The 26,708-nt window shown below is 40.9% G+C and overlaps 1 protein-coding gene across 31 annotated transcripts in view; it reads right to left on the reverse strand.

Moving 5' to 3' along the window:
• PUM1 (pumilio RNA binding family member 1) overlaps window positions 1–12,350 on the reverse strand; it is a 128,788-nt gene extending 116,438 nt beyond the window's left edge. For 11 of the 31 annotated variants that reach the window (XM_048222033.2, XM_057305450.1, XM_048222032.2 and 8 more), the window contains exons 1-2: window positions 12,108–12,292; window positions 7,189–7,562 (exon numbers count right to left, since the gene is read on the reverse strand). In XM_048222033.2, coding sequence (XP_048077990.1) covers window positions 7,189–7,562; window positions 12,108–12,204 — 471 coding nt within the window. In that variant the 5' untranslated portion in view covers window positions 12,205–12,292. Of the gene's footprint in view, window positions 1–7,188; window positions 7,563–12,107 lie in introns of those variants that run through there. The other 20 variants (XM_044390476.3, XM_044390474.3, XM_048222038.2 and 17 more) reach the window with 10 other exon arrangements.
• Window positions 12,351–26,708: the final 14,358 nt, after the last annotated feature.

Below are 26,708 nucleotides of genomic sequence, written 5' to 3' on the forward strand. Positions count from 1 at the left end.
CAATAAAGCAATTATTTAAAAAAATCTTTAGGGCTCTTGATTTCCACAAATCTAAGAATTTTCCTGATAAGATTCATAAAAACACTAAGAAGGGCACTTTAACCATAAAAGAGCACTTACTAAAGGAAATAAATAGACAAATCTACCTCTGCTGAATCTTCTGAAACCATGATTAAGTCACTTTGAAATCAACAGTTCTCCAACAATATTACATGAAAAAAAAAACATAGAAGAGCATTCCTCTGAAAAAGGTCCAGTAACTCTTCAACTGCAGGTTTTATCACCAATGCCATGTACACCCTTCAGGCCCAAGTTCTTTAGTCAAATTTCCAAATATTAAACTCCCCAGCCTAATGCCAATCACTGACCATCACTCCTTACTACAATGGCAGGCAGGGTGCAAACCACCAGAGCAGTCCAATGAGCAGAAGCCACTCTCATTACGTCTCCTTACTATATCCAGAAAATGAAGAAACTGAAAGTAAAAAATAGAGCAAAGAGGACCAGAAATCCCTCAACAAAAAAATAAATAATTATTTTACCCTATCTTCAGCACTAACCACTCTCCCAGGAGTGTGTTAATTTGTCAGTCCTATGTTTCTCTATGAATGTTAAGCCATTTTTCAAGGGTAGATAGATTCTACGGCAGTGCCAGAACTTCCCCCCCCCCACAATACAAAAGCATAACTCTGTAATCAGGCTCAGCCTGCAGAAAGTATTCAGCAACACTGTGCCTGAGAGAAAACAGACACATGCACAAAAGACGTGTCTCTCTTCTCCAAGTACAGAGAAGTGTGCTGAGAAACAGTATCATCACATTACTTTACTTACAAAGCACTTGAATCAAACACATCCATAACTGAAATCTAAAACACACCTCTTCCTAAATAACTGATGTTTTTCTCTAAGATTCTCATAACAAAAAATAAAAAATTTAAAAAAAGAATCTGATAATTCATCACATTTCTCTCTTCTTTGGCCACAGGGACTCCAAGAGCAAATTCTATAACCCATCCCTCTGGTACATATTTATAAATTCTAAATTTACTCCCTCCATTTTTCTGACATTCCCTTATTGTCCCATTGTTATATCTCATTACCACCTGTCCTATAATTTTTCCCCCCTAATTCCACACCAAACACCTTCTGAAACAAAGACGTATCATAAATGCAAGTTGCCATTTAGGGAGCACATACGATCAAGTAAAACACACAGTATTAGAGAAGAGCATCTGACTGAACGCTATTTTTTTTTTAATACTGGAACCTACTCTTAAAAATGAAAAACAGTTCTATAAGTTATAGTCAAAGAAAGCCTGCTGATGATCCTTTTGACCAAGTACGTAACATTAAGTCTTTGTGAACTCCAAATATAATGAAAAAGGCTCCAGGAGTACGGGTGTAAAGCAAAATACGAAAGCACAGACTACTCAACTTTAAAGTATTATGTTAACCAAATGGCAATGGCCCAAATGCTGAAACATCTAAGCAATCTACCCAGGAAGGTAAGAGGCTCATAGTCTAACACAATCATTCAAGCAGGGACAAGAGAAAAGAATCTCCAGGGAATGACAAGATTTTCAGTACGGGGAATACCTGGGCTCCCTCCCAGTGTAACACAGTATTTAATAATTACAAATGTAAGGATTAACTCACAGTCATTGGAGAGTAAGGACAGCCATATCAAAGGTGGGTGTCAAGATACCACTAAAAGATGACACCACCAAGTGAAAGAAAATGGGAGTACAAAGAGACAAAAAGAAGGTTCATCCACTGACTTTTGCCTGGCTATCTAGAGCATCTCCCACTGGCTGTCAACCCTGTGGTGGATACTAATCTATCCTAGAGCCAATAAACTACTAGCAGAAATGAAAAAGATCTGTGAAGTTGTCCTCTAATTTCCTTTCACCAAAGCAGAGCTACCTACCTCTGCCCCTTAAAAATCAGTAGAGGCCACAGAGTTCAACTGGTCGATCCTTAAAATTTTTCCCTATTTCATCACCCACTTTATCTCATATCAGTTCACAGAAAAAACATTTCACAATAAGAGAATAAAACAATCACAACAAGTCAAAGACTTGACCTTGGGTTTTGCATGATGAAACCTTTAACACTATTCAAAATAAAAGTTCTCAGGTTATAAAAATGACTGTTAAAATAAATACACAAATTTTTTGTAGGCAAGATTTTTAAACGATACTATTTACTTAGATAGGAAGATGTGTTTTCTAGTATTTTATAATATCCTGATCCATATCCACTGTCTTATTTACTATGGGTTTTACAGGCCAAAAAAACAAAAATTCATGAGACTGCTTTCCCTCACTCTCCTCCAAAGACTTCAAATTGGCCCAAAAATGAGGCTTTAAAGTTTCTAACTATAACACACACAATAATTTTAAGTATTAAAAGAAGTGACACTGGGGCACCTGGGTGGCTCAGTCGGTTAAGCATCTGCCGTTGGCTCAGGTCATGATCTCAGGGTTCTGGAATCGAATCCCACATTGGGCTCCCTGCTTGGCGGGGAGTCTACCTCTCCCTTTCCATCTGCCTCTCCCCCAGCTCATGCTCTTTCTCACTCACTCTCAATCTCTCTTTCAAATGAATAAAAAAATAAATCTCAAAAAATATATATTTTAAAAATAAAAAACAAAAATAACTTAAACAGTTTAATTTTTAAACTTAAATTATTTGATTTTAAATAAATTTTAAAATATTTAAAATTATTTTAAATTGTAAATAAAGCTAGCAAGATTTTTAAAGTAGTGCCTATCACCTCAACACATGTTCTCATGCTGTTTTTATTTAAAGAGCCTCATGATGATTATCTGTTAAGGTTTATACTTTGAAAATACAACTTAAATACTTTTAAAAGGCATATATATGTACACACACACACACACACATATTTAGGCACAGCTTAAAGAGCTCATTATTAAAAGAGGGGAAAACTCAAGACACCAACAAAATTTCTACATCAGGCAGGGAAATCCTAACTTCAAAGGGTGAAAAAAAAAAGGTTTTTTTAAGTGTAAAAAAACTGTTCATAAACAAGAGTAATAATGAGAGAAAGGACTATAAAAAGCCTGTCATATTCTTACTTCACCTGTTCATTGCTAAAAGCATTTGGCCAATTTGATCTTAAATTTTGTTCCATTATGCCAAAAGGCCTTCCAAAGGGGAAAAAAAGAAAAAAAAGCTAAGGAAGTAGGCCCACCAAACAGGAATTACTAGCCCAAGGGTTATGGCAGAAGGTGCTGGCAAGTAGATCACTTTATATTGAGTCACTCTGTCTTCATACAGATATGTTTCCCACAGTTACTACAAAATACACATCTAAAAAAAAAAAAAATCTGGAAAAAAATGGACTTTTGCATTACTGCCTTTGTGGAAAAAAGGCACTCTTGCAATTCTAGGAGAAAAGTCAACATTATTTGTATTCTTCTCGGTATTGTCAAGTTTATCATCTCTAAAATTCAAGCAAAATATGACAACTAATTCTCTGACCTCAGAATGTGCTACTTTGTTGCAATCACTTTGTTTGATTTAGTTTTTAAGGCTGGAAGGGGGGGGGGCAGCAGAAACAGAGAGCATGGGAACCGGAATCACAGAGACCTGATTTCAAAACCAGGTTTACCTGGTAACTAAGCTTCACCTGCTCATCTCTCAAAAATGGTATTACCTCCCCCATGGCATTGTTCTGAGACTTAATATAGGAAATATAGCCCATGTGCCTAAAATATAAATGTTTCTATCCCCATCAGTGGTTCCCATCTGACAGATCAAACACCTTTTTACTCCTCCAGTCAGTAACAATGGCTGATAGGGCAGTGATTCTTCACTTAAAGATAAGCCCCTCCACTCTTCAATTACACTACACTCACCTCTGCCTCACCTGTTGCCATGTGCTTCCCCGCAGGACAGCTGAGCTCTAGGATCTACCACTGTACCCGAGTACAAATCTGAAGAGCTTACGGTCTTCCCTCATTCAGTCAACACAAAAATTACAGACATCACCTGACAAAGGGGCATGAAAAACACAACAGTCTCTGCCCTGGAATAGTTCAGACCAAGAGATGCGATCAACACCAAAACCAGTCAATTATAACACACCATAAGGACTGCAGAAGAGGTAATCCGTGTGTGGCCCACACATGCAACATAGCAACTACCCTTAGTTTCTCTAATGCTGTTCATTATATCACAGGTCTGGCCCAACAGAACTGTGTTGTGATGAGTGCCAATTCCAAGTTGGTTCACTGGTTTAGGCCCCTGGGTATGGAACAGGTTTTACCATTTAACAGTGACTCCAGTTTGCTAACTGGCCCAGATAAAACTGCTCAACAAGTCAGATGTGGTTCCTTATGATAAGGCGCAGCAGAAGACACAGCCCAGACTAAGCCTTCAATAAACACTTACTGACTTGCACAGCACAACCAGATTTTAGAGCTCTACCAAAAACTGACCCAGAGTTTGATTTTCCCACCTTGCACAGGACAGGCGAGCACCCTGATTCTTCTTTAAGCTTTCCCCAACAGCCTATCATTAGAAAAGCCAACACGAGATCTATAATAGAGATTTCTCAAACCAATGTTTATGATTTCTAAACAATGTTTAGCCAAATAAGGCAAAGATTACAGGCCTTCCACATTTGCTCCTCCACAGATACCATCCAAACCAAACACCTTCTACTTTGGTCTCCCTCTACATGTACAGCTGCCTACATCTCAAACCCAACATATACCTTACCAAATTTAATTATCTTGTCCCCAAACCAGATACCCTCTCTATTCCTTTTCCTCTATCACTTCATTTTCCCAGGGACCTAAGATTTCTAATTCAGTCACCAAGCTCTGTATTTCTCAGTCCCATAACTTCTTTTTCATTGCTCACACCAAGCCTTACCCACTCCAATCTCTCACTACCAACTCAATTTTCTCAAACACCACTGGATAAAAGCCATACATATACATTCAAAAACCCTGTGGCCTACTGAATTAATAAATTTTAGCCCTGGCATTCAAGGCCCTTCTCTTTATGACAATATTCCTTTTCTCCAATTTTATTTTAAACCCAAAGGATTAGGGACTCATGTGTTTAACAGATTTGCTCTGAAGCTCTATTATAGGCCAAATTCTAGGGAATGGGATATTGAGGTGAATAAAATCTGATTCCCACCCCCAAGACTCCAGGCAAACAGGAAAGAAATACAGTGCCTTAAAGATAAAAAGTGCCCTGGGACAACTATGTGGCTCTGTCAGTTAAACATGGGACTCCTGATTTCAGCTCAGGTCATGATTTCAGGGTTGTGGGATCAAGCCCTGTGTTGGGCTCCATTCTCAGCAGAGAGACTGCTTGAGATTCTTTCTCTCCCTCTCCCTTTGCCCCTCCCCCCAACTTGTTCTCTAAATAAGTAAATACATAGGGGCGCCTGGGTGACTCAGTCGTTAAGTGTCTGCCTTTGGCTCAGGTCACGGGGTCCTGGGATCCAGCCCCACATCAGGCTCCCTGCTTGGTGGGAAACCTGCTTCTCCCTCTCCCCCTGCTTGTGATCCCTCTCTCGCTCTCTCTCTCTCAAATAAATAAAATCTTTAAAAAATTTTTTTTAATTATTTAAAAAAATAATAAACAAATACATAAAATCTTTAAACAAACAAACAAAAAAGACAATGTGCCCTAAGTGCATAAAAAGCCCCCTAGGGGCACCTGGATGGTACAGTCAGTTGAGTGTCCAACTCTTGGTTTCAACTAAGGTCAGGATCTCAGGGTCGTGAGATCAAGCCCTACATCAGGCTCTGCACTCAGCATGGAATCTGCTTAGGATTCTCTCCCCCCTTCCTATACCCACCCCCGCCCCGCCTCACTCACTCTCTCCAAAATAAATAAATAAATCTTAAAAAAAATAAAAAGGCCCCTACGTCTAACTTCTTAGCGTCCATCACCTACATATACATAGTAGGTTCTTATGAAGCAGCACTAATGCTGAGGATTGTTCCAATAAACCAAAGATATATAATCAATGTGCTCAATAAATCTCGTGAATAAGAAGTAAATTCCACCTCTTCGTTTCTACTTTGGTAAAGAACCATGGCACACACACTGCCTTTTTTGGAAGGGTCAGGGAAAGCACAACTGAGAATTCAAATTTGCAAATGTGCTCGTACCTGATTTATTTCTGAAGCAGAACAGAAGCACCAGAGACCCAGTGAAAGATGTCCGTTCTTTTTGCTAGCTAGTACTCAGACACTGACGATAGAAAATGAACCCTCTGCAAATTCAACCTATAACCTATGTCAAAGAATAGCCTGATTAAAACATCCTAATCCTTTCATCACTACGAGGAAGTTAGGAAACATAGATCAGGCAAAACTCTCTTCTCGGTAAAATATGCTGTGATTCCAGCTGTGGTTTTAGATTAGTAAAAGCATGTTAAAGTCAATCAAATGAAACAAGTGCTTAGAACAAGAGGACAAAGATGGTTGAAACCTAAAAGCCACAATCACTCCTCTGACACAAAACATCAAATATACCAGTTCCATTTCAAATAAATTTCACTTGAGCAGCTAATTTGTTATCAACTTCCTAGTACCTTCAACTCTAACATCTTAAAAACAAAAGACACACACACCCAACAGGAAACGCTCTGAAAATATGGATGCAGCCTGTAAAAAGCCCAAACAGTTCTTAACAGAATATATGTCAAAGGGAAAAAAGTATTCTTGGTTTAAAGAGTATATATATAAAGGGCTCCTGGGTGGCTCAGTCAGTTAAGTGTCTGCCTTCAGCTGTCATGATTCCTAGGCAGGGAGCCTACTTCTCCCTCTCCTTCTTCCCACTGCTCACGCTCTCTCTTGCTCTCTCTCCCTCTCTCTAAAATAAAATAAAATAAAATAAAATAAAATAAAATAAAATAAAATAAAAAAAGGATATGTGAAAAAGTAGCACATGCACATTAAAACAATCTTGTCTTTTCTTAAATGAATTGGTGGTTTACTATTTAGCACCAGAATGATAAATGACCCAGTAACAATATTACAACATTTATCCTTTAAAACAAATGACTCTTTAAGTTTGGACCAAATGAAATTAGCAATTTAGGCGTTTAAAGACATTCACTGAAAGCACATATCCTAATTGAACAGAGATTATAAAAGAGTTTCAAAGCTGAAATAGTGAACTTTTTTTTACCTGATGTTCTGCATGAATGTTATCCCCAGTAGGCCATCGATGTTTGCTATTATTATAGCCGCCTCCACCACTGCCTCCTCCCCCAAGCTGCTCACCATGCTGCCTCTGAAAGAAGTAGTCCACCATAGCGTCGTCTTGGGAACGGCCTGCAACTCCTATGGATCCTGGGACAGGGCTGGAGTGTGTCCCAGCTGCAAGAGCCTGATTTGCAGCTGGTTGTGGCTGCGCTTGCGACCCTGTTCCAGATGTCAAAACAACAGGCATGTTGGGATTAGCTGGTTCTTGAGGGTGATGTTTCAGGTGGGGGCTGAAAGAGTCCTGCCAAAGCACTGCTTTTCTCTTCAAGACACATGCAACGCTCATTCCACCAGCACCTAAGGACGAAGAGGTTACAAATGTTTAAAATTTGCATTTTTTTAAAACATAACTTGATATATACCAAGACAAAAATATGAGCCCCTTATCTTTTGCAATACCAAACCTACAACCAATTTCTACCAAGCAGCTAAATGTTTTATAATATATACACAATCTTCCAAACTGAAACATCTATTTTTAAGTTGCTGAATATGTGCAGGTATGGAAATAAATGTAGCTGGTTGGTGGCAGGCAATATGACAAGGTACTGAGATCAGAATTCAATACAGCAACTTCAGGAAAGCTTATATTGTTACCAAACCTAACAATATAGAATTGGACTCCAATCAATGGCTCCTCTACCCAACTTACTTACACCTTAAGCCAATTTTGCAGATACTTCTTAAATGAACAAGAGCTCTATAAAATATCACTTTACAAGTAGAGCAGACATAAGCCAATAAACCAAACAAAAATCCAAACTCCACATATAATTAGCAATAACTCGAGATTGTCTAAAACTTGAAAAGATCCTTTAAAATGTCCAACATATTCACAGGATGCTCCTTTTTTTTTAAGATTTTATGTATTTATTTATTTGACAGAGAGAGACAGCTAGAGGGAACACAAGCAAGGGGAGTGTTAGAGGGAGAAGCAGGCTTCTCGCCAAGCAGGACCCTGGGATCACGACCCAAGCTGAAGGCAGACGCTTAAAGGCTGAGCCACCCAGGTGCCCCCACAGGATGCTCCTTGAAGAAACAGTTAAGGCCCCCCGACCAAGAACAGCAACAGAATGTTTTTAGCCTGAACCTTTTTAGCGGCTGTTGGGGGGTGGGTCAAAATTTTTACCAATAATTCACAACTGTAATCACATCATTACTTCATTATAAACAGGATGACACCAACCAAATTCACACACTTTACTGGTGTAGAAAGCCTCAATGTAAAAAAACAGACACCTCAATACAATTGTGTGGCAAATACACTGCAGACAATGTCTTATCAGCCCTACTTTACAAATAAAAATGCTAAGGTTATGTGACGTGCCAAAGGCCATTTGGCTTGTGAGGTGCAGGAGGGATTCAAACCTAAATCTGTTCTGGGGGCGCCTGGCTGGCTCACACTATGGAGCAACTCTTGGTCTCGGGGTTGCGGCCTGGAGCTCCAAGGTGGATGTGAAGATTACTTAAAAAATAAAATCTTAAAAATTAACAAATAAATAAATCTGTCTTGAACCCATACTTAGTTCTTCTATCAACCTCTTGCTACTTCCCAGTAAATCAACACAGAAACTATTTCTCTCACTTGCAGCCACTACTCTTCTCTGGAACAAAGAATCTCCAAAATGTTACTATGAAATATTACTATTTAAATTTTGTAACATCAAAAGCTACATTTATACATAATATAGAACATTTGACAGCCTGTGGGTGCTTTAAAAATTGCTACAAAGTAATTAATCAGTTACCTATTAGACTACACCTGTCTATACTCACTGGAGCCTAGTTTCAAGGCTATCAATTTAATAGTCCACTGCTACAAATGCCTTCTCTCTCTACGAAGCCCTACTGTAACATTTCAAAAACAGATTCCCAAGATTTATGAGGAATCTATTAAGTTATTTCTTTATAGAATTAAGCCTCCTAATAAAGAACTGTTTCTCACAATTCATGTTTTGAAGCCAAAAAAAGACACAATGGAATCTGTAATTTATTCAAAGCCTAATTTGGAAATGCCTAGTTTCAGTTAACAATTCCAATCCATCAGAATCTTACTAGGGTAGTGGGTAGTCTAGCTTTCTAGACTAGTTTCTGCGTTCATGCATAGGATCATTCATGCTTAAGTACCAAATCCAAAAAGTCATAGCTGCGTTTACCATAGGTCTTTGCAAAGTGTCAAGCAGCCTAATACCCTCCCGTTTGATTTTCAAAAGAATTAACTGCCCTTTTTTATGGAGGTATAACTGACACATAACATTGTATTAGTTTTCATGAGTGCAACATAATGACTGGGTATTTGTATACACTTGAAATGACCACAATTCTAGTTACCATCCATCACCATACAAAGTCATTGCCCTCTTATTACCAATAGCAGCCAGTTCCATTTTCTTCCACAAGGGAATATCAATGTAACAGTCTGTTCTAGAGCAAGCCAGGAGTCCCAAAACCTAAGCTTTACCACTAAATTAGTAACCTCTCTGAGCCTGCTTCCCCATCTAGAAAATAGAAGAAATGCTTTCTCTAGGACTCACAAGTTTTTTTTAATCAAAATAAAATGATATAAAACTTTTTGGTAACTTTCAAATCACCATGCTGAGACCCCAGGCATTCAGTTACCACCAGTTAAGGCAATGAAGCTCCAGTCCCTAAGAGGATTCCTAAAATAGCAAATGCAATCTTTACTGAAATAAAAGATTGGCCACAATACTTATCTAACAACGAATTTCCATATGAAAAAGGTTTACCTCTGAAACTCACAGAACACCACTACAGTCTAACTAGGGGTTGGGAAGGGGGGGAGGAGTTCCCATAAAAAGTTCAAACAAAACAATTGGCTTTTGTAAAGCTATCTGTATGCCCTAAGACTTCCTGCTTTACCTAATGAGGCAAGGCAGTTTCTCAAACAAGAGAAAACCTGGCAGAAGGGACAGTTTGAAAGTGAGCAAATACCTAAGCAATTAACATGTGTCTTGGGTAGTTGTGTAATATCTTGGCAACTACAGCACAAAAATTAAGAAATCAGTCACTTAAATATCAGAAAACATTTAAATTTCCGATGCTTTTTAGAGAACTCTCAAAGCCCACTAAAAAGTTATGAGTAGCATTTGAAATGTGACGTTTTTACAAACAGCACATTATAAAAATATTTTAAGCAACTAGAAATTAGTGCTGATTCTAGTTACTCTTCTAAAGTTTTCAAACTGTTTACCTCAAAGTTTTTTTTGGACTATCACTAATAGATTTTATCTTAAGCAAAGGAACACGGTTTAATCTCTCCACCACTCACCTTTCTTTTAACTAAAATGCTTAGTTTAAAAGGTGTTTATTTCTTTGCCACACTGAAAAGAAAATCTGTGGTCATAAATTTACTTTAAAACAGTTCATCTCAAACCCAAACTAAACTTCAAACCCAACTTCAAAAAGCTGTGGCCTTGGACAAAATGAATTCAATTGTGGCTAAGGCGAAATACTAATTCAAAGTTCAAAATCCAGCGAGTATTTCCCAAAGATCCAGATAAACAATCAACAGTCCCAAAGAGTGTTTTATAAAGTTAAAATTAGCAATGAGTCAAAATGTTTATTTTGTTTATGAAAAATGCTTTGGGAGCCACATTATCTTGGCTTGCTTTGGTGAGTTTTTGTCTGCTTCTTAAAACAAAAAGCTAAAGCTACAAGCCTATTGTTTCAGAAGTAACTGACTTTAAAACAGAACCCCAAAATACCCTCCATAAACTCTCATTCTTAATCCCAGGAAGAGTGGGAAGTGAACGGATTGGGTATCGACAACTATAAACAGTGTTTTCTCAATTAGACAATGAAGAGTAACAATTCAAGTTATGAGGAGGATAAAACCTTCCCCGTCTCCCGTGTGTGTGTGTGTGTGTGTGTGTGTGTACGCGCGCGTCGGGGTGTATGGGGGGGGCTCTCGAGGGGGGAAAAAGTTACAGGAGCTTATTTCTCACTTGACGTGGGAGTGGTACTGACAAGTATACCAAACGATGTCTGTTTACCAAGAACGTCTGCGTGGACTAAAACTCTCTGATACTGCGTATCTGTTTTCCTAGTACCGAGGGGTGAGCCCCTCTTTGAGTTAAGACAGACACTCACCAACACACGGAGGCTCGAAGAGGAAGAACCCACCAAAAACCCAAGCTCTCACGGAAACAAAAGGCCACAAGCACCCAGGAGACTAAAAAGCGATCTGAAACTTCCTGATCGCCACTTCTCCACATTTAAGGCTCGCAAAGTTCCCCCACGGTGGGTCTCGCCTGCAGACATGGGCCAAGGCTGCTTCTAAAGCGATTTATTGTTCCTCCTGCTTCGGCGCTGCCACGGAAGCTCAAGAAGTCGAAGAAATCCAGGGTGGCCCAGAATTACACTTCATGGCCACACAGAAGACTCGCGGCTTCGCAAACCCATCAAAAAAGCAACCCGAATGGCAACATCAATCTTCGGGGGCTCCAACGGGGCCGAGCACAAATGTACAGGCACGTCTATGCCCTGGGCCCGGGCCTAAACCCCCGGCATTTTCCTCGCTTCGACCCCGCTCCCCACCCCCTCCCTCCTTTGATAACAATAGGGGCCTTGCTGCTGACTCCAAAACATGTACGAGGAACAGCGAGTGAGAAGCCTCAGCCAGGGCCCCGGGCGGCTTTTCCAAAGCCCTTCTCACCCCCACAACCGCTCTCAAACACCAATACAAAGGGACAATCTGCTCGCTGGGGGTCCGGAGCAGCGTTTGGGGCCGGCGGGGTGCGGATACTCACGGGCGGAGCGGTAGGATGAAGATGGATTTCAGCCCCCCGATCTTCTCTCTCCGGCGCTCTCGCTCCCCCTTACCTTTCACTCCGACAACATGGCGGCCCACTGGGGACGGGGCTGGCGCGGTGCATCCTGGGATAGGCTCTGGCCCCGGCTCCGGCGGTGGCAGCGGCATGTGCGGAGAAGGCAGGCGGCTCTGGAACAGGTTGCCTGGTTGCCATGCCAACCCAGGGCCTGTGTGAACTTGGGAAACTCGCAGGCAACACAACCGCTGCGCGCGCGAGTGCCCGCCCGCTAGGCGAGCGCGCGCCGCGGCGGGCAGAAGGCGGGGTCCAGCGCCGGCAGAGGAGCGCCCGCGGTGCTCGCGGCGCCGGGCCACGCGCGGCCCGGAGCAGGGCCGGGAGCAGGGCCCGGGGGCCGGACCGGGGCGCCCCGCGGGCTCCGCGAGGGACGGTAGACGCGGCACCGCCCGCCCCCACACGCTCCCAGCTTCACCGCCAGATTGCACCAGTCTGCCGGTTTAAGGACTCTTGCCTCCTCGCTCGGCTCTGGCTGGACAGGTGCTGGCTTCTGACCTCTTTGCTGCAGCTTTCTGGCTCTGGGGCCTTATTTCATCTTCCTGCCTCCATCGCCCCATTTAGAGAATGAAGAGGAAAATGAGAACGGCTACTTAACAGAATTGCCATGAGGATTAAGTGAAATGATGTGGTTTATGATTCCTTTTAAAGATGTCCAGCGCTTGATACTGGGACTTGTAAACGGGACTAATGCATAATTTTCAGGGTTCCGTGCAACATGAAGGTGCGGGACCCCTTGTTCAAAATTGCTAAAGAATTTCAAGACTGCGGTAGCAGAACAGTAAGCCAAAACCAAAGACAGAAAGCCGACCCTGTTGGTTAAACACTCAACCAGTGTGCGCCATTGTCATACTGTGCATTTTCAAAGAGGAATAGAAATTTGGCCATATGATGAAAGTGACTTTTCAAATTAGTAGTATTTGGTAAGATATTGCTATTCTATCTCCAACTAAGCCCAAGATGGATTGAAAACTTAGGCAAACACCAATACTACAAAAGACCGGAAGGGGATATGGGGGGAAATTTTATAATTGGAGGAGGGAAACCGTTTATAGCGAATGAAAATCAATTAGTTATTTTTAAAATTGAAAGATATTTAAACAACTGTCAGGAAGAGATATCACCAACAAGGTAGAACAAATGAGGAAATAAGCTTTAAAATACTGCAGTATGCATGGTAGACAGATGGTTAATCTTCATGATAAATACAGAACATCTCTAATCAATTAAAAAAAAGAGTAATTCAAAAAACAGACATAAAATCACTAGTGGCCAATAAACACATAAAGATAACTAGTCTGGGGCTGAGGCATAGAGAAGTAGGGGAATGGAGAGGGACAGCTAGTGAGTATGGGTTTCTTTCCCAGTTGTTAAAAAAGTTTTAAAGTTAGATTGTAATGATGGTTGCACAACTCTGAGAATCCTGTGTACTAAAAACCACTGAACTATGTACTTTCAATGGGCAAAGTCTATGGTATGTGAAATGTATCTCAATGAAGCTGTAAAAAATGGGAAAATAATAAAAGAAACAACTTCAAAATATAATATTTTCATCTATTAATACACTGGCAAAAAATTAAAATTATTAACACCCTGTTGTGGCAAGTTCCGTGAGAAAACCAGCACTCATGTTGTTTGAGTTATTTGAGTATATATTACTTTTAGTTTTTAAAAAGAATGTTATTTTTAAAAGTAAAACAGTGAGATTTTCATTTCTGAAAAAATAAGGCAAGACTGGAAAGTTAGAGGTCCTGAGCTCTGCCACTTCCTGGCTGTGTGGCCTTGGGCAGATCTCTTCAGCCCCCTCGTCTACAAAAGAGGATGTCGATACTCTTCTCACAGGGCGGTTACAATGAATTGACACATACAAAGTGCCTGACACAGAATTAACACTCAATAAATGCAGCTGTTTTATTGTAGTTGTGGCCTTGTACTCATTTCTGAATCCCCAGAGACCAACATAGTGCAGGGCATATGGTCATTGCTCACTAAATATTTGTTAAATGAATGAATTCAACAGCCATTTGGAGGTTCAACTCTCAAATTCAACAACCCTAAAAGTAATATGTTGTGTTCAGGGATCCAGCTCTTAAGCCCGACAAGAAATTACTTAACCTCTCTAAGTCTCCATTTTCTCCCATGAAACATGAGGTTAATATTACAGCACTAAATGAAATAAAGCAGATAAAACATTTAGTCCCATGGGGCCAAGACACTGTGTGCTGAGTAGCCATAATAGAAAAGCATGTTAGAGGAAGAAACATAGCAGACATGACAAAATTACAAAGTTTCCAGAATCTTACCAGGTTCTGTGCTCCATGATTTCATTCTAAGGTCACGACTAACTCCCTAGTTTTAAGCTTTAGCTTTTAGTACTCAGCCGTAAAGATTCAAATATCCGTGTGGCCACCGCCATGTGGTCATGCCACACTCAGGCCCCTGTCCAGTCAAATGTTGCAACTGCAACAGAATACCAGCTACCCATCCCTGATTTCCCTTAATTCCTCTCAAAGGACCTGAGGCCCCTGTCCAGCCCCAAAACAACCCTAGCAGAGCATCACCTTCCCACAAATTCATGAGACAATGCTTACCTGTGTGCCATGTACTATGCTAAGAATTTTATATTCATTATTTCATTTAAAACTCCTCGAATACCTATGACATGGACAACATAATTATTCCCATTTTAAAAATGAGAAAACTGAAGCTCCAGGAGGTTAAGGAACCAGATTACCATTTATCCAAACTTGTTAACTAAGGCTATTTGCTGAGAGTTGTCTGGTCAGCAGGATGTCGAAATCACCCCCCAAACTTGGGGCTCCCCACAATTCATCTGGTTAAACCCATATATAATAGATAATATAACCAATCTCTGGAAGTTTTCAAAAATCAAGTCTAGGAGCACCTGGGTGGCTCAGTTGGTTAAGCATCTGCCTTCAGCTCAGGTCCTGATCTCCAGGTCCTGGGATGGAGCCCGGCATCGGGCTCCCTGCTCAGCGGGGAGTCTGCTTCTCCCTCTCCCTCTGCCTCTCCCCCTGCTAGTGCTGTCTCTCTCAAATGAATAAATAAAATCTTAAAAAAAAAAAAAAACAAATCTAATCAAGCTGGCCTTGGATGAAGATTAGGGTGGATTTGAGAACGGTACTTTGGTCTAATCCGTAGAAACCTAATCCATTCCATTGTAACCTAATCAGAGAAAGACAGAGATCTCAAGACAGAACGTTCAGTGAAGGCCATTCAAGAAAGCCTTGGTTCAAGGATTTCAAACAGTTGCCTTTTCCTTCCGTGTGGTAGTGGTTCTCAATGTATGGGCTGAGGCTCACTGGTGAGTCAGTCAACCTGGCCGTGCTGACCGCTGAGAGCAAATTCCAGAATGCACAGAAGCTTTTCAATACCACAGGCCTTCATTCTCTCTTACAGCCAACTGCTACGGGCTAGTAAAGGTTGCTATAATACCGTATTTGTAAACTGAATATAAAGCATTCTCAAGCAGAGTTGGGATACTCCCCATTTTCTGGAAACATGATTTGTTAGCAGTGTAGGTTTGAGTTGCTTTTTTAAACTGTGTTACACTTGTGTTTTTGTATATTTGTGGAATCTCCCTTAGGTGGCACTTCCTCTCATTGTTTGGGGCTCGGGTAATGGTTACAATGTTAACATTTCCACTGTCATTTTGTTTCTTAGCAAATCTTTGTTATTACAGCACTTTTTCCATAAGAAGGTAAGATGGAGGGTTGGTTTGGGCTTCCAGTGTCAGTGACTAGGTAATTCTGACCAACTCTCCCACTGAGGAAAACTAGTAAAACTGGAAAAATCGAAAAATCTCTTCTTGAAATCATTGGAAAGTTAACAAGTTAGTGAAGAATTACTGAGCCAGGATCTGGGAAGAGAGAAATTAAGGAATGGAAGCCCCCATTTAGGACTGCTATTCCAGGTGGGGCATTCCCTGAGAGGTAGCTAGGAGACTGAGGGGTGCTTTTAGCGGCCTTGGGAGTTAGAGGGGCAGAGACTGCAGTCCAGAAGCCACTGAGAGAGAAAGCACCAAGTAAATAACTCTCACTTTGGATCGGGATTCCAACGGACTCCACTTTAAAGATTTATTTACTATTTGAGGAGAGAGAGAGCACACACGTGTTGGGGGGGAAGGGAGAGAGAGAATCTCAAGCAGACTCCCCGCTAAGCATGGAGCCCCACGCAGGGCTTGATCCCTCACCCCTGAGATCCTGACTTGAGCTGAAATCAAGAGCCAGCTACTCAAACCACCGAGCCACCGAGGCAACCCGGTGTTTGTTTTTGTTTTTGTCTTTTATTTATTTATTTATTTATTTATTTGAGGGAAAGGGAGAGAGCACAAGCAGGGGGAGCAACAGAGGGAGAGGGAGAAGCAGGCTCCCCATGAGCAGGGAGACTGATGCAGGGCTCCCTCCCAGGACCCCTTCCCAGGACCCCAGGATCATGACCTGAGCCGAAGGCAGACACTTTTTTTTTTTTTAAGATTTTATTTATTTATTTATTTGACAGAGGGAGACAGCCAGCAAGAGAGGGAACACAAGCAGGGGGAGTGGGAGAGGAAGAAGCAGGCTCCCAGCAGAGGAGCCCGATGCGGGGCTTGATCCCAGGACTCTGGGATCACGCCCTGAACCGAAGGCAGACGCTTAACGACTGAGCCACCTAGCGCCCCATTCCCCATTTTTGTTTTTTAAGATTTATTTATTTACCAACAGACTCCACTTTATTTTTTTTTCAAGATTTTATTTATTCATTTGAGAGAGAGAGAGAGAGCGTGAGCCGGGAGGAGGAGCAGAGGGAGAAGCAGACCCCCTGCTGAGTTGACACAGGGCTCGATCCCAAGACCCTGAGATCACGACCTGAGCTGAAGGCAGACGCTTAACCAACTGAGCCACCCAGGCGCCCCTCACTTTTCTTTTAAATTAGGGTGCCTGGGTGTCTCGGTCAGTTAAGCGTCTGACTCTTGGTTTTGGATCAAGTCGTGATCTCAGTCAGGATCGTGAGATCAAGCCTCAAGTCGGGCTCCATGCTCAGCGAGCACAGAGTCTGCTTGGGACTCTCTCTTCCTCACCACCCCCCCACCTCTAAAATAAATAAATAAATCTTTAGAAAAAAATCAAAGCAAAAGTGAATAGAATAGACAAGCTCTCACAGAAATCAAAACTCACCTTCAAACCATCTCAAATTCTGAAATTATATTAAGGTGATCCCAGAGTGCCGAGGCCTCCAGGTACCTGGCAGAAAGCACAGTGAATTTTCTCTGGTTAAAAGAGATGACCATCCTAGGCCTCAGGTGGTTTCTATGAACAATTATGCATGTATAATATTCAATCCACAAACAAAAATAGCCACACATACTGGAAGACAAGACAACGTGAACAAAATCCGGCAGCAATAAAAGACAATTGAAAAGGACCCAGGGGCGCCTGGGTGGCTCAGATGGTCGAGCATCTGCCTTCAGCTCAGGTCATGGTCTCCAGGTCCTGCGATCGTGCTCCGCGTGGGGCTCCCGGCTCAGAAGGGAGTCTGCTTCTCCCTCTCCCTCTGCTTCTCCCCCTGCTCATGCTCTCTCTCTCTGTATCTCTCTGTCTCAAGATGAATGGGTAAGATCTTGTAAAAAAGAAAAGAAAAGGACCCCAAAGAACCCCAGATATTGTAGTCATCAAATTATTTAATATGTTAGAGAAGATAAATAGATTGGTCATTTTAGCAGAAAAGTAGAAAATATACAAACATCCAAGTGGAAATTCTGTAACTAAAAAATATAATAGAGAAATTAATAACCCAACAGCACATTACACACTGCCGAAGAAAGAAGTAGTCGATTTAGAGGTTGGAAGCAACATCCAGAATGAAACAGAAAGAGGCAAAAAGATAGAAAAGAGACAAAGGATAAGAGTTACAGCCTCTGCCCCTCTCCCCACTTGTGCACTCTCCCTCTCTCTCTCAAATAAATAAATAAAACCTTTAATTAAAAAAAAAGAGTTACAGAGGTAAGAATGAGACATTCTCGTGTACAAGTAATTGCAAAAGCAGAGGACAGGAAGCAAAGAGTGGGCAGAAGAAATATCTAACGTGAAAAGACAAATTTATGAAACGTATGAAAAAATAAAGGCATAGATTCAAGAAACACTATGAATTGAAAACAAGAACCCTGAGGAAAATTACGGCTGGTGAGGAGGTAAGAACTGAGGGGGTGGTGACCGTCCTTTCACCCGTCTTCAAGAGACATGGGATCAAATCATGCCATTGCCAAAGCCTCAGTGAAAACAAAATTGAAGAAAAAATCAACATGCAAGAAATGGAGGAAGTATAGTCTTGGCAAAGGAAAGGATGGAAGGAAGAGGAAAGAAAAAAGACAGTAAAAAGGAAAAGAGAATTACAAAGTTGGGTTTTTTTAAGATTTTCTTTTTTTAAGCAATCTTTACACCAACATGGGGCTCGAACTCACAACCCCGAGATCAAGGGTTGCACACTGCCCGGTGCCTGGGTGGCTCAGTTGGTTAAGCATCTGCCTTCGGCCCAGGTCACCATCCTGGAGTCCCGCAGTCAAGTTCCACCTCGGGCTCGCTGCTCAACAGGGAGTCTGCTTCTCTCTCTGACCCTCCCCGGTCTTGTGCTTTCTCTCCCTCTCTCTCTCTCTCTCAAATAAATAAAATCTTAAAAAAAAAAAAAAAAAAAAAAAGTTGCACCCTGCACTGACTGAGCTAACCAAGTGCCCCAGAATTACAAAGCTTTTTAACCCCAAAACTAAAATTTTAGACAATATGACCACAAATAATTCCACAGAGGAATCCAATGGCACATGAAAAAGATAAAACAGGACAGACTTGTTAGGGAAAGATAAGGTATGGCGGTATCTTAGAAATTGATAGAAACTAAATAAACAGGAGTAGGGGTTTTAGGATACAGGCAATTACCAAAAAATAAAAATAGCATTTACAACTTTTTCTTTAAGATTTTATTTATTTATTTGACAGAGATAGAGACAGCCAGTGAGAGAGGGAACACAAGCAGGGGGAGTGGGAGAGGAAGAAGCAGGCTCCCAGCAGAGGAGCCTGATGTGGGGCTCGATCCCAGGACTCTGGGATCACACCCTGAGCTGAAGGCAGACGCTTAACCACTGCACCACCCAGGCGCCCCAGCATTTACAACTTTTAAACCAACAGAAGAAAACTTCATCCTGAAAAGTTGCGGGGGTGGGGGGAACAAAAGAAAAGAAAAAGGACACCTGGCTGGCTCAGTTTGTTCAGCACATAACTCTTGATGTCAGGGTAGTGAATTGGAGCCCCACATTGGATGTAGAGACTACTTAAAAAAAAAAAAAAAGTAATTCCAATAAATATAAAAAGGTTAAACTTGCCAATAAAAGACAAGAACTCTATGATATGGTTGAAATTATAAGAGACACCCCTAAATATAAATACCAGCTAAATATGAACCTAAATGGTAAAGAAATATGTTACGTATTGGTAAAAACATCAATAGATCATGAATTATAAATATCACAGACCTTTGTTAATCAACATCTCAGCCTCCAAGTACAGTAGTGTAACTGACAGAACAATAGGAAGAAATAGATAAATTAACCATTAAAATGAAAGATTTTAACATAACTTCTTTCAAAATACAAACAAAAAATAAGTAAAAATGTAAAAAAAAAAATCTGGACGACACAATTAATAAGCTCACCCTACTGGTTATATGTAAAATTCTACTCCCAGCCAACAGAAAATCATAGACATTTTAAGCATTCATAATACATGTTCAAAAGTAGGACGTGCATAATACTATAGAGGAAGTTTCAACAAATTCCAAAAAAATCAATATCATAGAGACCACGTTCTCTAGTTGTAAAATGTGAAATAGACAAAGTTATTTTTTAAATTGTTGAAAACTGCGCATCCTGTATACTTGGAAACTAAACGACATTATTTAAGTAACCATCACACTCCCAATGTGTAAAGGAAATCGCTTAGAAATGAATCATAAGGAAAACACTACACTTCAAAATTTGTGGAACTGAGCAAAAAAACAGTATTTGGAGGAAGTATGTAATTTTAAATAGACTTTATTTACAATATATTTTTTGCAGACAGAATTGTTCCAAACAAACAGGCCAACCACGCCAATTCGAGAAGTTAGAAAAAGTTACAGGACAAACCCAAAGGGACAAGAAACCAGAGCCATGTGGATTCTGTGAGAGAAAACGAAGGGTTTACTCACACAAAACTGCAAAAGAATTGTTGGCTCTTACACTCTGTGGACAGGTCCATGGGCAATTGTATGATCTTACAGGACTTTTTTTTTTTTTTTTAAGATTTTATTTATTTATTTGACAGAGACAGCCAGCAAGAGAGGGAACACAGCAGGGGAGTGGGAGAGGAAGAAGCAGGCTCCCAGCGGAGGAGCCTGATGTGGGGCTCGATCCCTGAACGCCAGGAGCACGCCCTGAGCCGAAGGCAGACGCTTAACGACTGCGCTACCCAGGCACCCCGATCTTACAGGACTTCTTAAAAAATGATGGAAAATCACCAGACAAAACCGTCTCCTCATGGGCAAATATTTGGATAAATACGATTAGTCAGTGAACACAAGCAGAGAGTCTGCTTGTGACACTGAAGGTATATTGTCTGGAATGCGTTATGACACTGTGAGGAAATAATGAAAACTGAAAAATTACCCAAGTACTTGACTTTTTATTTTTTTTAAAGACGTATTTACTAATTTGAAAGAGAGAGAGAGAGAGAGAGAAAGCACAAATGGGAGGGGCAGAGGGAGACAGACAGAGAATCCCAAGCAGACTCTGTGCCCAGCGTGGACCTCTCCCCAGGCCGGATCCCACCACCCCAAGACCACAGCCCAAGCGGCAACCAAGAGTCAGATGCTCAACCGACTGAGCCACCCAGGTGCCCCAGGACTAGACTATTTATTTATTTATTTATTTATTTATTTATTTATTTATTGTGTGTGTTTAAAGATTTTATTTATTTATTCGTCAGAGAGAGAGCACAGCAGGCAGAGGGAGAAGCAGGCTCCCCGCCGAGCAGGGAGCCTGATGCAGGACTGGATCCCAGGACCCTGGGATCATGACCTGAGCCAAAGGCAGATGTTTAAGTGACTGAGCCACCCAGGTGTCCCGGTACTTGACTTTTTAAATGAATGTAATAACATATGGGAATACCATGTTTAGAAATGCTTTGAGCAGGGGGCACATGACTGGCTGAGTTGGTAAAGCGTTCAGCTCCTAATCTCAGAGTCCTGAGTTCAAGCCCCATGCTGGATGTAGAGATTACTTTAAAAAATAAATAAAATTCAAGGGCGCCTGGGTGGCTCAGTCAGTTAAGCATCTGTCTTCAGCTCAGGTCATGATCCCAGGGTCCTGGGATTGAGCCCTGCATCTGGTCCCTTGCTCAGCAGGAAGCCTGTTTCTCCATCTCTCTCTGCCAGCCGCTCCCCATGCATGTTCTCTCTCTGTCAAATAGATACATGATAGGTAGATAGATAGATCGATAGATAAAATGTAAAAATAAGTGCTTTGGGCATCTATTTGGTAATACATAGACTTTTATGATCTGTTCAGATGATAAAAAAGAAAGTGGATTACTTCGTGTGATCACACATTTTTTTTTAAGTAATCCCTACACCCAATGCGGGACTAGAACTCACAGCCCTGAGATCAAGAGTTGCATGTTCTAACGACTGAGCCAGCCAGGTGCAACTGATCACACATCTGATGACACATCTCTGAAACATTTAACCTTGTCAACACTCTCACACTGCTTTCTTGTGGTCATCAATTTAGAAGGATACAACTGATGTCACCATCAACATGCAGCTACCATTCTCTAAGTATCTGATTACTGTTCATTGCAGTCATGGCAGGAATAAATTTGCTACCATGGAAGCAGATGAAACTTTCAAATCTTTAATTTGACCCAGCACCCAGCATCATTTTACCTGACACATCCCTGACTACATCCTATAGATAGTTCCTGGGAAAACCTCACTCTGTGTACCAAACTACATCTGGAGTGTGTGTGTATGGGTCACTTTATTTATTTATTTATTTGTAAAGATTTTATTTATTTGTCAGAGATAGAGAGCACAAGCAGGGGGAGCAACAGGGGGAGCAGGCAGAGGGAGAAGCAGGTTCCCTGCCAAGCAAAGAGTCCGATATGGGGCTCGATCCCAGGACCCCAGGATCATGACCCCAGCCGATGGCAGACACTTAACTTATTGAGCCACCCAGATGCCCCATGTGTCACTTTTTAAGGAATAAAATAATCTACATGTATTGTACCAAGATTGAACATGTCTGAGAGTTAAAAATTCATCATGGACCAAAACTTTCCATAATTATGATAAATGCTTAGCCAGATTTGGAGCTAAAATTCATTACATTGGGTGATCAATACATTGGGTGATATCCCAGGGTCCTGGGATTGAGCCCTGCAACAGGGAGCCTGCTTCTCCCTCTCCCACTCCCCCTGCTTGTGCGCTCTCTCTCTCTCTGTCAAGCGAATGAATGAAAGATTTAAAAAAATAATAAATAAAATAAAATTCAATACATCAGTCTGAGATAAATCAATCCACTGTCCATTTGTCTGATGTATTTGAGTTAACCCTTTACTTCTGGATTGTTTGAAAAGAAAAGGTAAATAACTCCATTTTTTTGCATTTATTTATAAATTTTAGTTGTATTATTTTATTTTTTTTTTAAAGATTTTTTTTTTTAATTTATTTATTCGACAGAGATAGAGACAGCCAGCGAGAGAGGGAACACAAGCAGGGGGAGTGGGAGAGGAAGAAGCAGGCTCCTAGCGGAGGAGCCTGATGTGGGGCTCGATCCCATAACGCCGGGATCACGCCCTGAGCCGAAGGCAGACGCTTAACCGCTGTGCCACCCAGGCACCCCAAATTTTAGTTGTATTATTAAACTGGCAAGATTAAAGAGAAGTTCGAAAATATATTTAAGAGAAACACAATCTAACTTCCACTTCTATTTTATTTTATTGGAATGTATGAGTAACTTATGTGGAGAGCAAAAAGATTCCTCTTGCAGCTATGTTGTCAAAACATTTAAAGAGAGTTCCCTGTTTAGGATGAAATGATGTAATGTCTGGGATCTGATTCAAAATAATCTGGAGTGGGGGAGATAGACGAGAGTATAAATGAAACAAGATGGTACAGGAACTGATAATTGTTGAAATCGAACGAGTATATGAGAGTTTTATTATAACATAGGAAGAATAAAAGACAAAGGACAGACAAGATTTTAAAAAATCTTTGCTGTAGAAAATTTCAAATATATATAATAAGTTTAAAACTAAAATGTAGTCTTCACCATTCTTGGTCTATTCTTACATATACATTCAGAATCAGCTTGTCAATCCACACTTGTTTTGAGTAAAAATTCATTGAATTTGTAGATCAACCTGCAGAGAATTGTCTTTTTCTGCCATTAAGTCTTCCTACTGTTAATATGGAGTACCTCTCACTTGTTTAGGTTTTTGTTATCTTTTAGTACAGTTTTATAATTTTCTACGTACAGATCTTACACGTCGTTGTTAGGTTTACTTCTGAGCTACGTCATAGTCTTGTTGCTATTTTAATGCTTCTTTGTATAATTACATGATATGATTGTATAGAATTGCAATCAGCTTTTTTTTTTTAAGATTTTATTTATTTATTCGAAAGAGATAGAGACAGCCAGCGAGAGAGGGAACACAAGCAGGGGGAGTGGGAGAGGAAGAAGCAGGCTCATAGCGGAGGAGCCTGATGTGGGGCTCGATCCCATAACGCCGGGATCATGCCCTGAGCCGAAGGCAGACGCTTAACCGCTGTGCCACCCAGGCGCCCCTGCAATCAGCTTTTTTAATCAGCTACCTTACTATACTCTTTAAATACTGTAATAACTTATCTATAGATTATTCTGTGTTTTTTTAATGAAAATAACCTTATTGGGGCACTTGGGTGGCTTAGTCAGTTGAGCATCTGCCTTTGGCTCAGGTCATGATCTCAGGGTCCTGGGATCAAGGCCCACATTGGGCTCTCTGCTCAGTGGGGAGTCTGCTTCTCTCTCACCCTCTGTGCTCTCTCTCCTTCTCTCACACTCTCTCTCAAATAAATAAATAAAATCTTTTAAAAAACTCTTTTTTCTGTTGTGATATCCCTTTTTAATTTGTAATATTACTTGTGTTTTCTTGTTCTCATTAAATCTTAACAGAGATGTGTCTATTCTGTTGGCTTTAAAAAATTTTTTTTCTTCTTCTTTTCCAGCTGGAACCATGGAGGGTACAGAAGAGGAGAAAAAGAAGATTCTTGCTGTGCCAGAAACCCTTAACAAAGAGGGAAGGAATTTCATCAAGCTGAAAATCAAGTCTCTGAGGAGGAAGTTTGACTAAAAGATGCTTTGAAAGACAAAGAGGAAGTTTCTCTCTACCAGGTACACCCTACTAGAAAATATAATTTAAAGATTTGATTTGATTTGATTTTTTTGAGAGTGAGAGCGAGTGCATGCAGGTCTGTGTGTGCGCACACAAGAGGGCGGGGAGGGGCAGAGGGAGAGGAAGAGAGAGAATCCACGTCTAGCGTGGAGCCTGATGCGGGGCTCAATCTCACCACCCTGAGATCATGACCTGAGCCAAAATCAAGAATCCAACGCTTAAGCAACTGAGCCACCCAGACGCCCCTAATTTAAAAAAATAAGAAACATCACAACGGCAACAAAAACCTTAATGTGGGGGGCGCCTGGGTGGCTCAGTCGTTGGGCGTCTGCCTTCAGCTAGGGGCGTGATTCCAGAGTCCTGGGATCGAGCCCCACATCGGGCTCTTCCGCTGGGAGCCTGCTTCTTCCTCTCCCACTCCCCCTGCTTGTGTTCCCTCTCTCGCTGGCTGTCTCTCTGTCAAATAAATAAATAAAATCTTTAAAAAAAAAAAAAACCTTAATGTGGGACACCTGGGTGGCTCAGTCGGTTAAGTGTCTGCCTTTGGCTCAGGTCACGATCCCAGGGTCCTGGGATGGAGCCCCGCATCAGGCTCCCTGCTCAGCGGGGAGCCTGCTTCTCCCTCTTCATCTGCTGCTCCCCATGCTTTTGCCCTCTCTGTCAAATAAATAAATAAATAAATAAAATCTTTAAAAACAAAAAACAAAACAAAACAAAAAAAACCTTCATGCATTTAAGAACTTAGAAAGAATATCTGCAGAGAAAACTTTTTTTTTAAACTTTAAGACCATAGCGATGAACACTGATCATGATCTGAGTAAATGAAGACACCCATCTTAGATGAAATAACTCAAAATTAGATAGATGTCAATCTCCCCAATATTCTATAAATTAATTGCAATCTCAATAATTCTAGATTTAAGGTTCACCTTGAACATGCTAAGTAAAGAAGGGGGACCAGGTCTACTAGATATTCAGACATACTACAAAACCATTGGAATAAAATATACTGGAACATTGCTCAAGAACACATTTTTGTTCATGAACAAACAGACCAATGGAATAAAATAGGAAACTTGAAGACAAACCCATGTAGATATGAATACTTAATGTACAAGAAAGTTAGCACCTCAATCAATGTGGAAGGCCTAGTTCATTTAGCAAGTGCAATTGGGAAAATTTGGCTCACAATAAACATGATGACTACTTATCACTACATACAAAGATAGACTCCAGATGAAATAAAGACCTGACCATGAAAAGCAAAAGTCTCAAGTGAATAGAAAAGCATATATGTGACCTAGGAGTGCGTAAGTATTCTTTAAGTAAAACTTAAATCTGGGGGCTCCTGGCTGGCTCAGATGGTAGAACATGTGACTCTTGATCTGAGGGTTGTGAGTTCAAGCCCCATGTTGGGTATTGAGATTACTTAAAAATAAAATCTTTTTAAAAAATTAAAAAAAAAAAAAAAACACCTCGCTTAAATCTGAAGCACAAACCATTTTGACCACGTTAAAATTAAGGATTTCTGGGGCGCCTGGGTGGCTCCGTCAGTTGAGCATTCCACTCTTAATCCAGGTCATGGTCTCAGCGTCCTTAGTTCGATCCCCACGTCAGGCTCCACAGTCGGTGGAGAGTCTGCCTGAGATTCTCTCGCTCCTTCTCCCTTTGCCCCTCCCCCATCTTTCTAAAATAAATAAATAAGTCTTTAAAATTAAGGATTTCTATTCAAAGCATGACACAATGGACAAAGTTACAAGAAAGAAGGCAGAGTGGAAGAAGATACGTGCAACCATTAAAACCAACAATGACTAAAAAACAAGGAATTCTTGCAAATCAATATTGGCAAAGCATATATGAGCAGATAATTTGCAGAAAAGGAAAAGCAAAAGGCTAACAAGCATAGGAAGAGACACTCAGGCTTATGAGTCATCGGAAAAATGCAAATTACAACCATGGTGACATACTACTTGATACTATTAGGGTAGCAAAAATAAAAAGCTAGCTAATCTGAATGTTGTTAAGGAGAGAGACAGACATATAAGACCCTTCAGGCCCTGCAGCCATTTAGGGAATCAACATATCTGAACTTGATCAGAGCACCTCCTATGACGAAGCAGTTCATCTCCTAACTTCCATGCCAA

Source organism: Ursus arctos, unplaced genomic scaffold (genome assembly GCF_023065955.2).
Source record: "Ursus arctos isolate Adak ecotype North America unplaced genomic scaffold, UrsArc2.0 scaffold_32, whole genome shotgun sequence".
Taxonomy (NCBI): Eukaryota; Metazoa; Chordata; class Mammalia; order Carnivora; family Ursidae; genus Ursus; species Ursus arctos.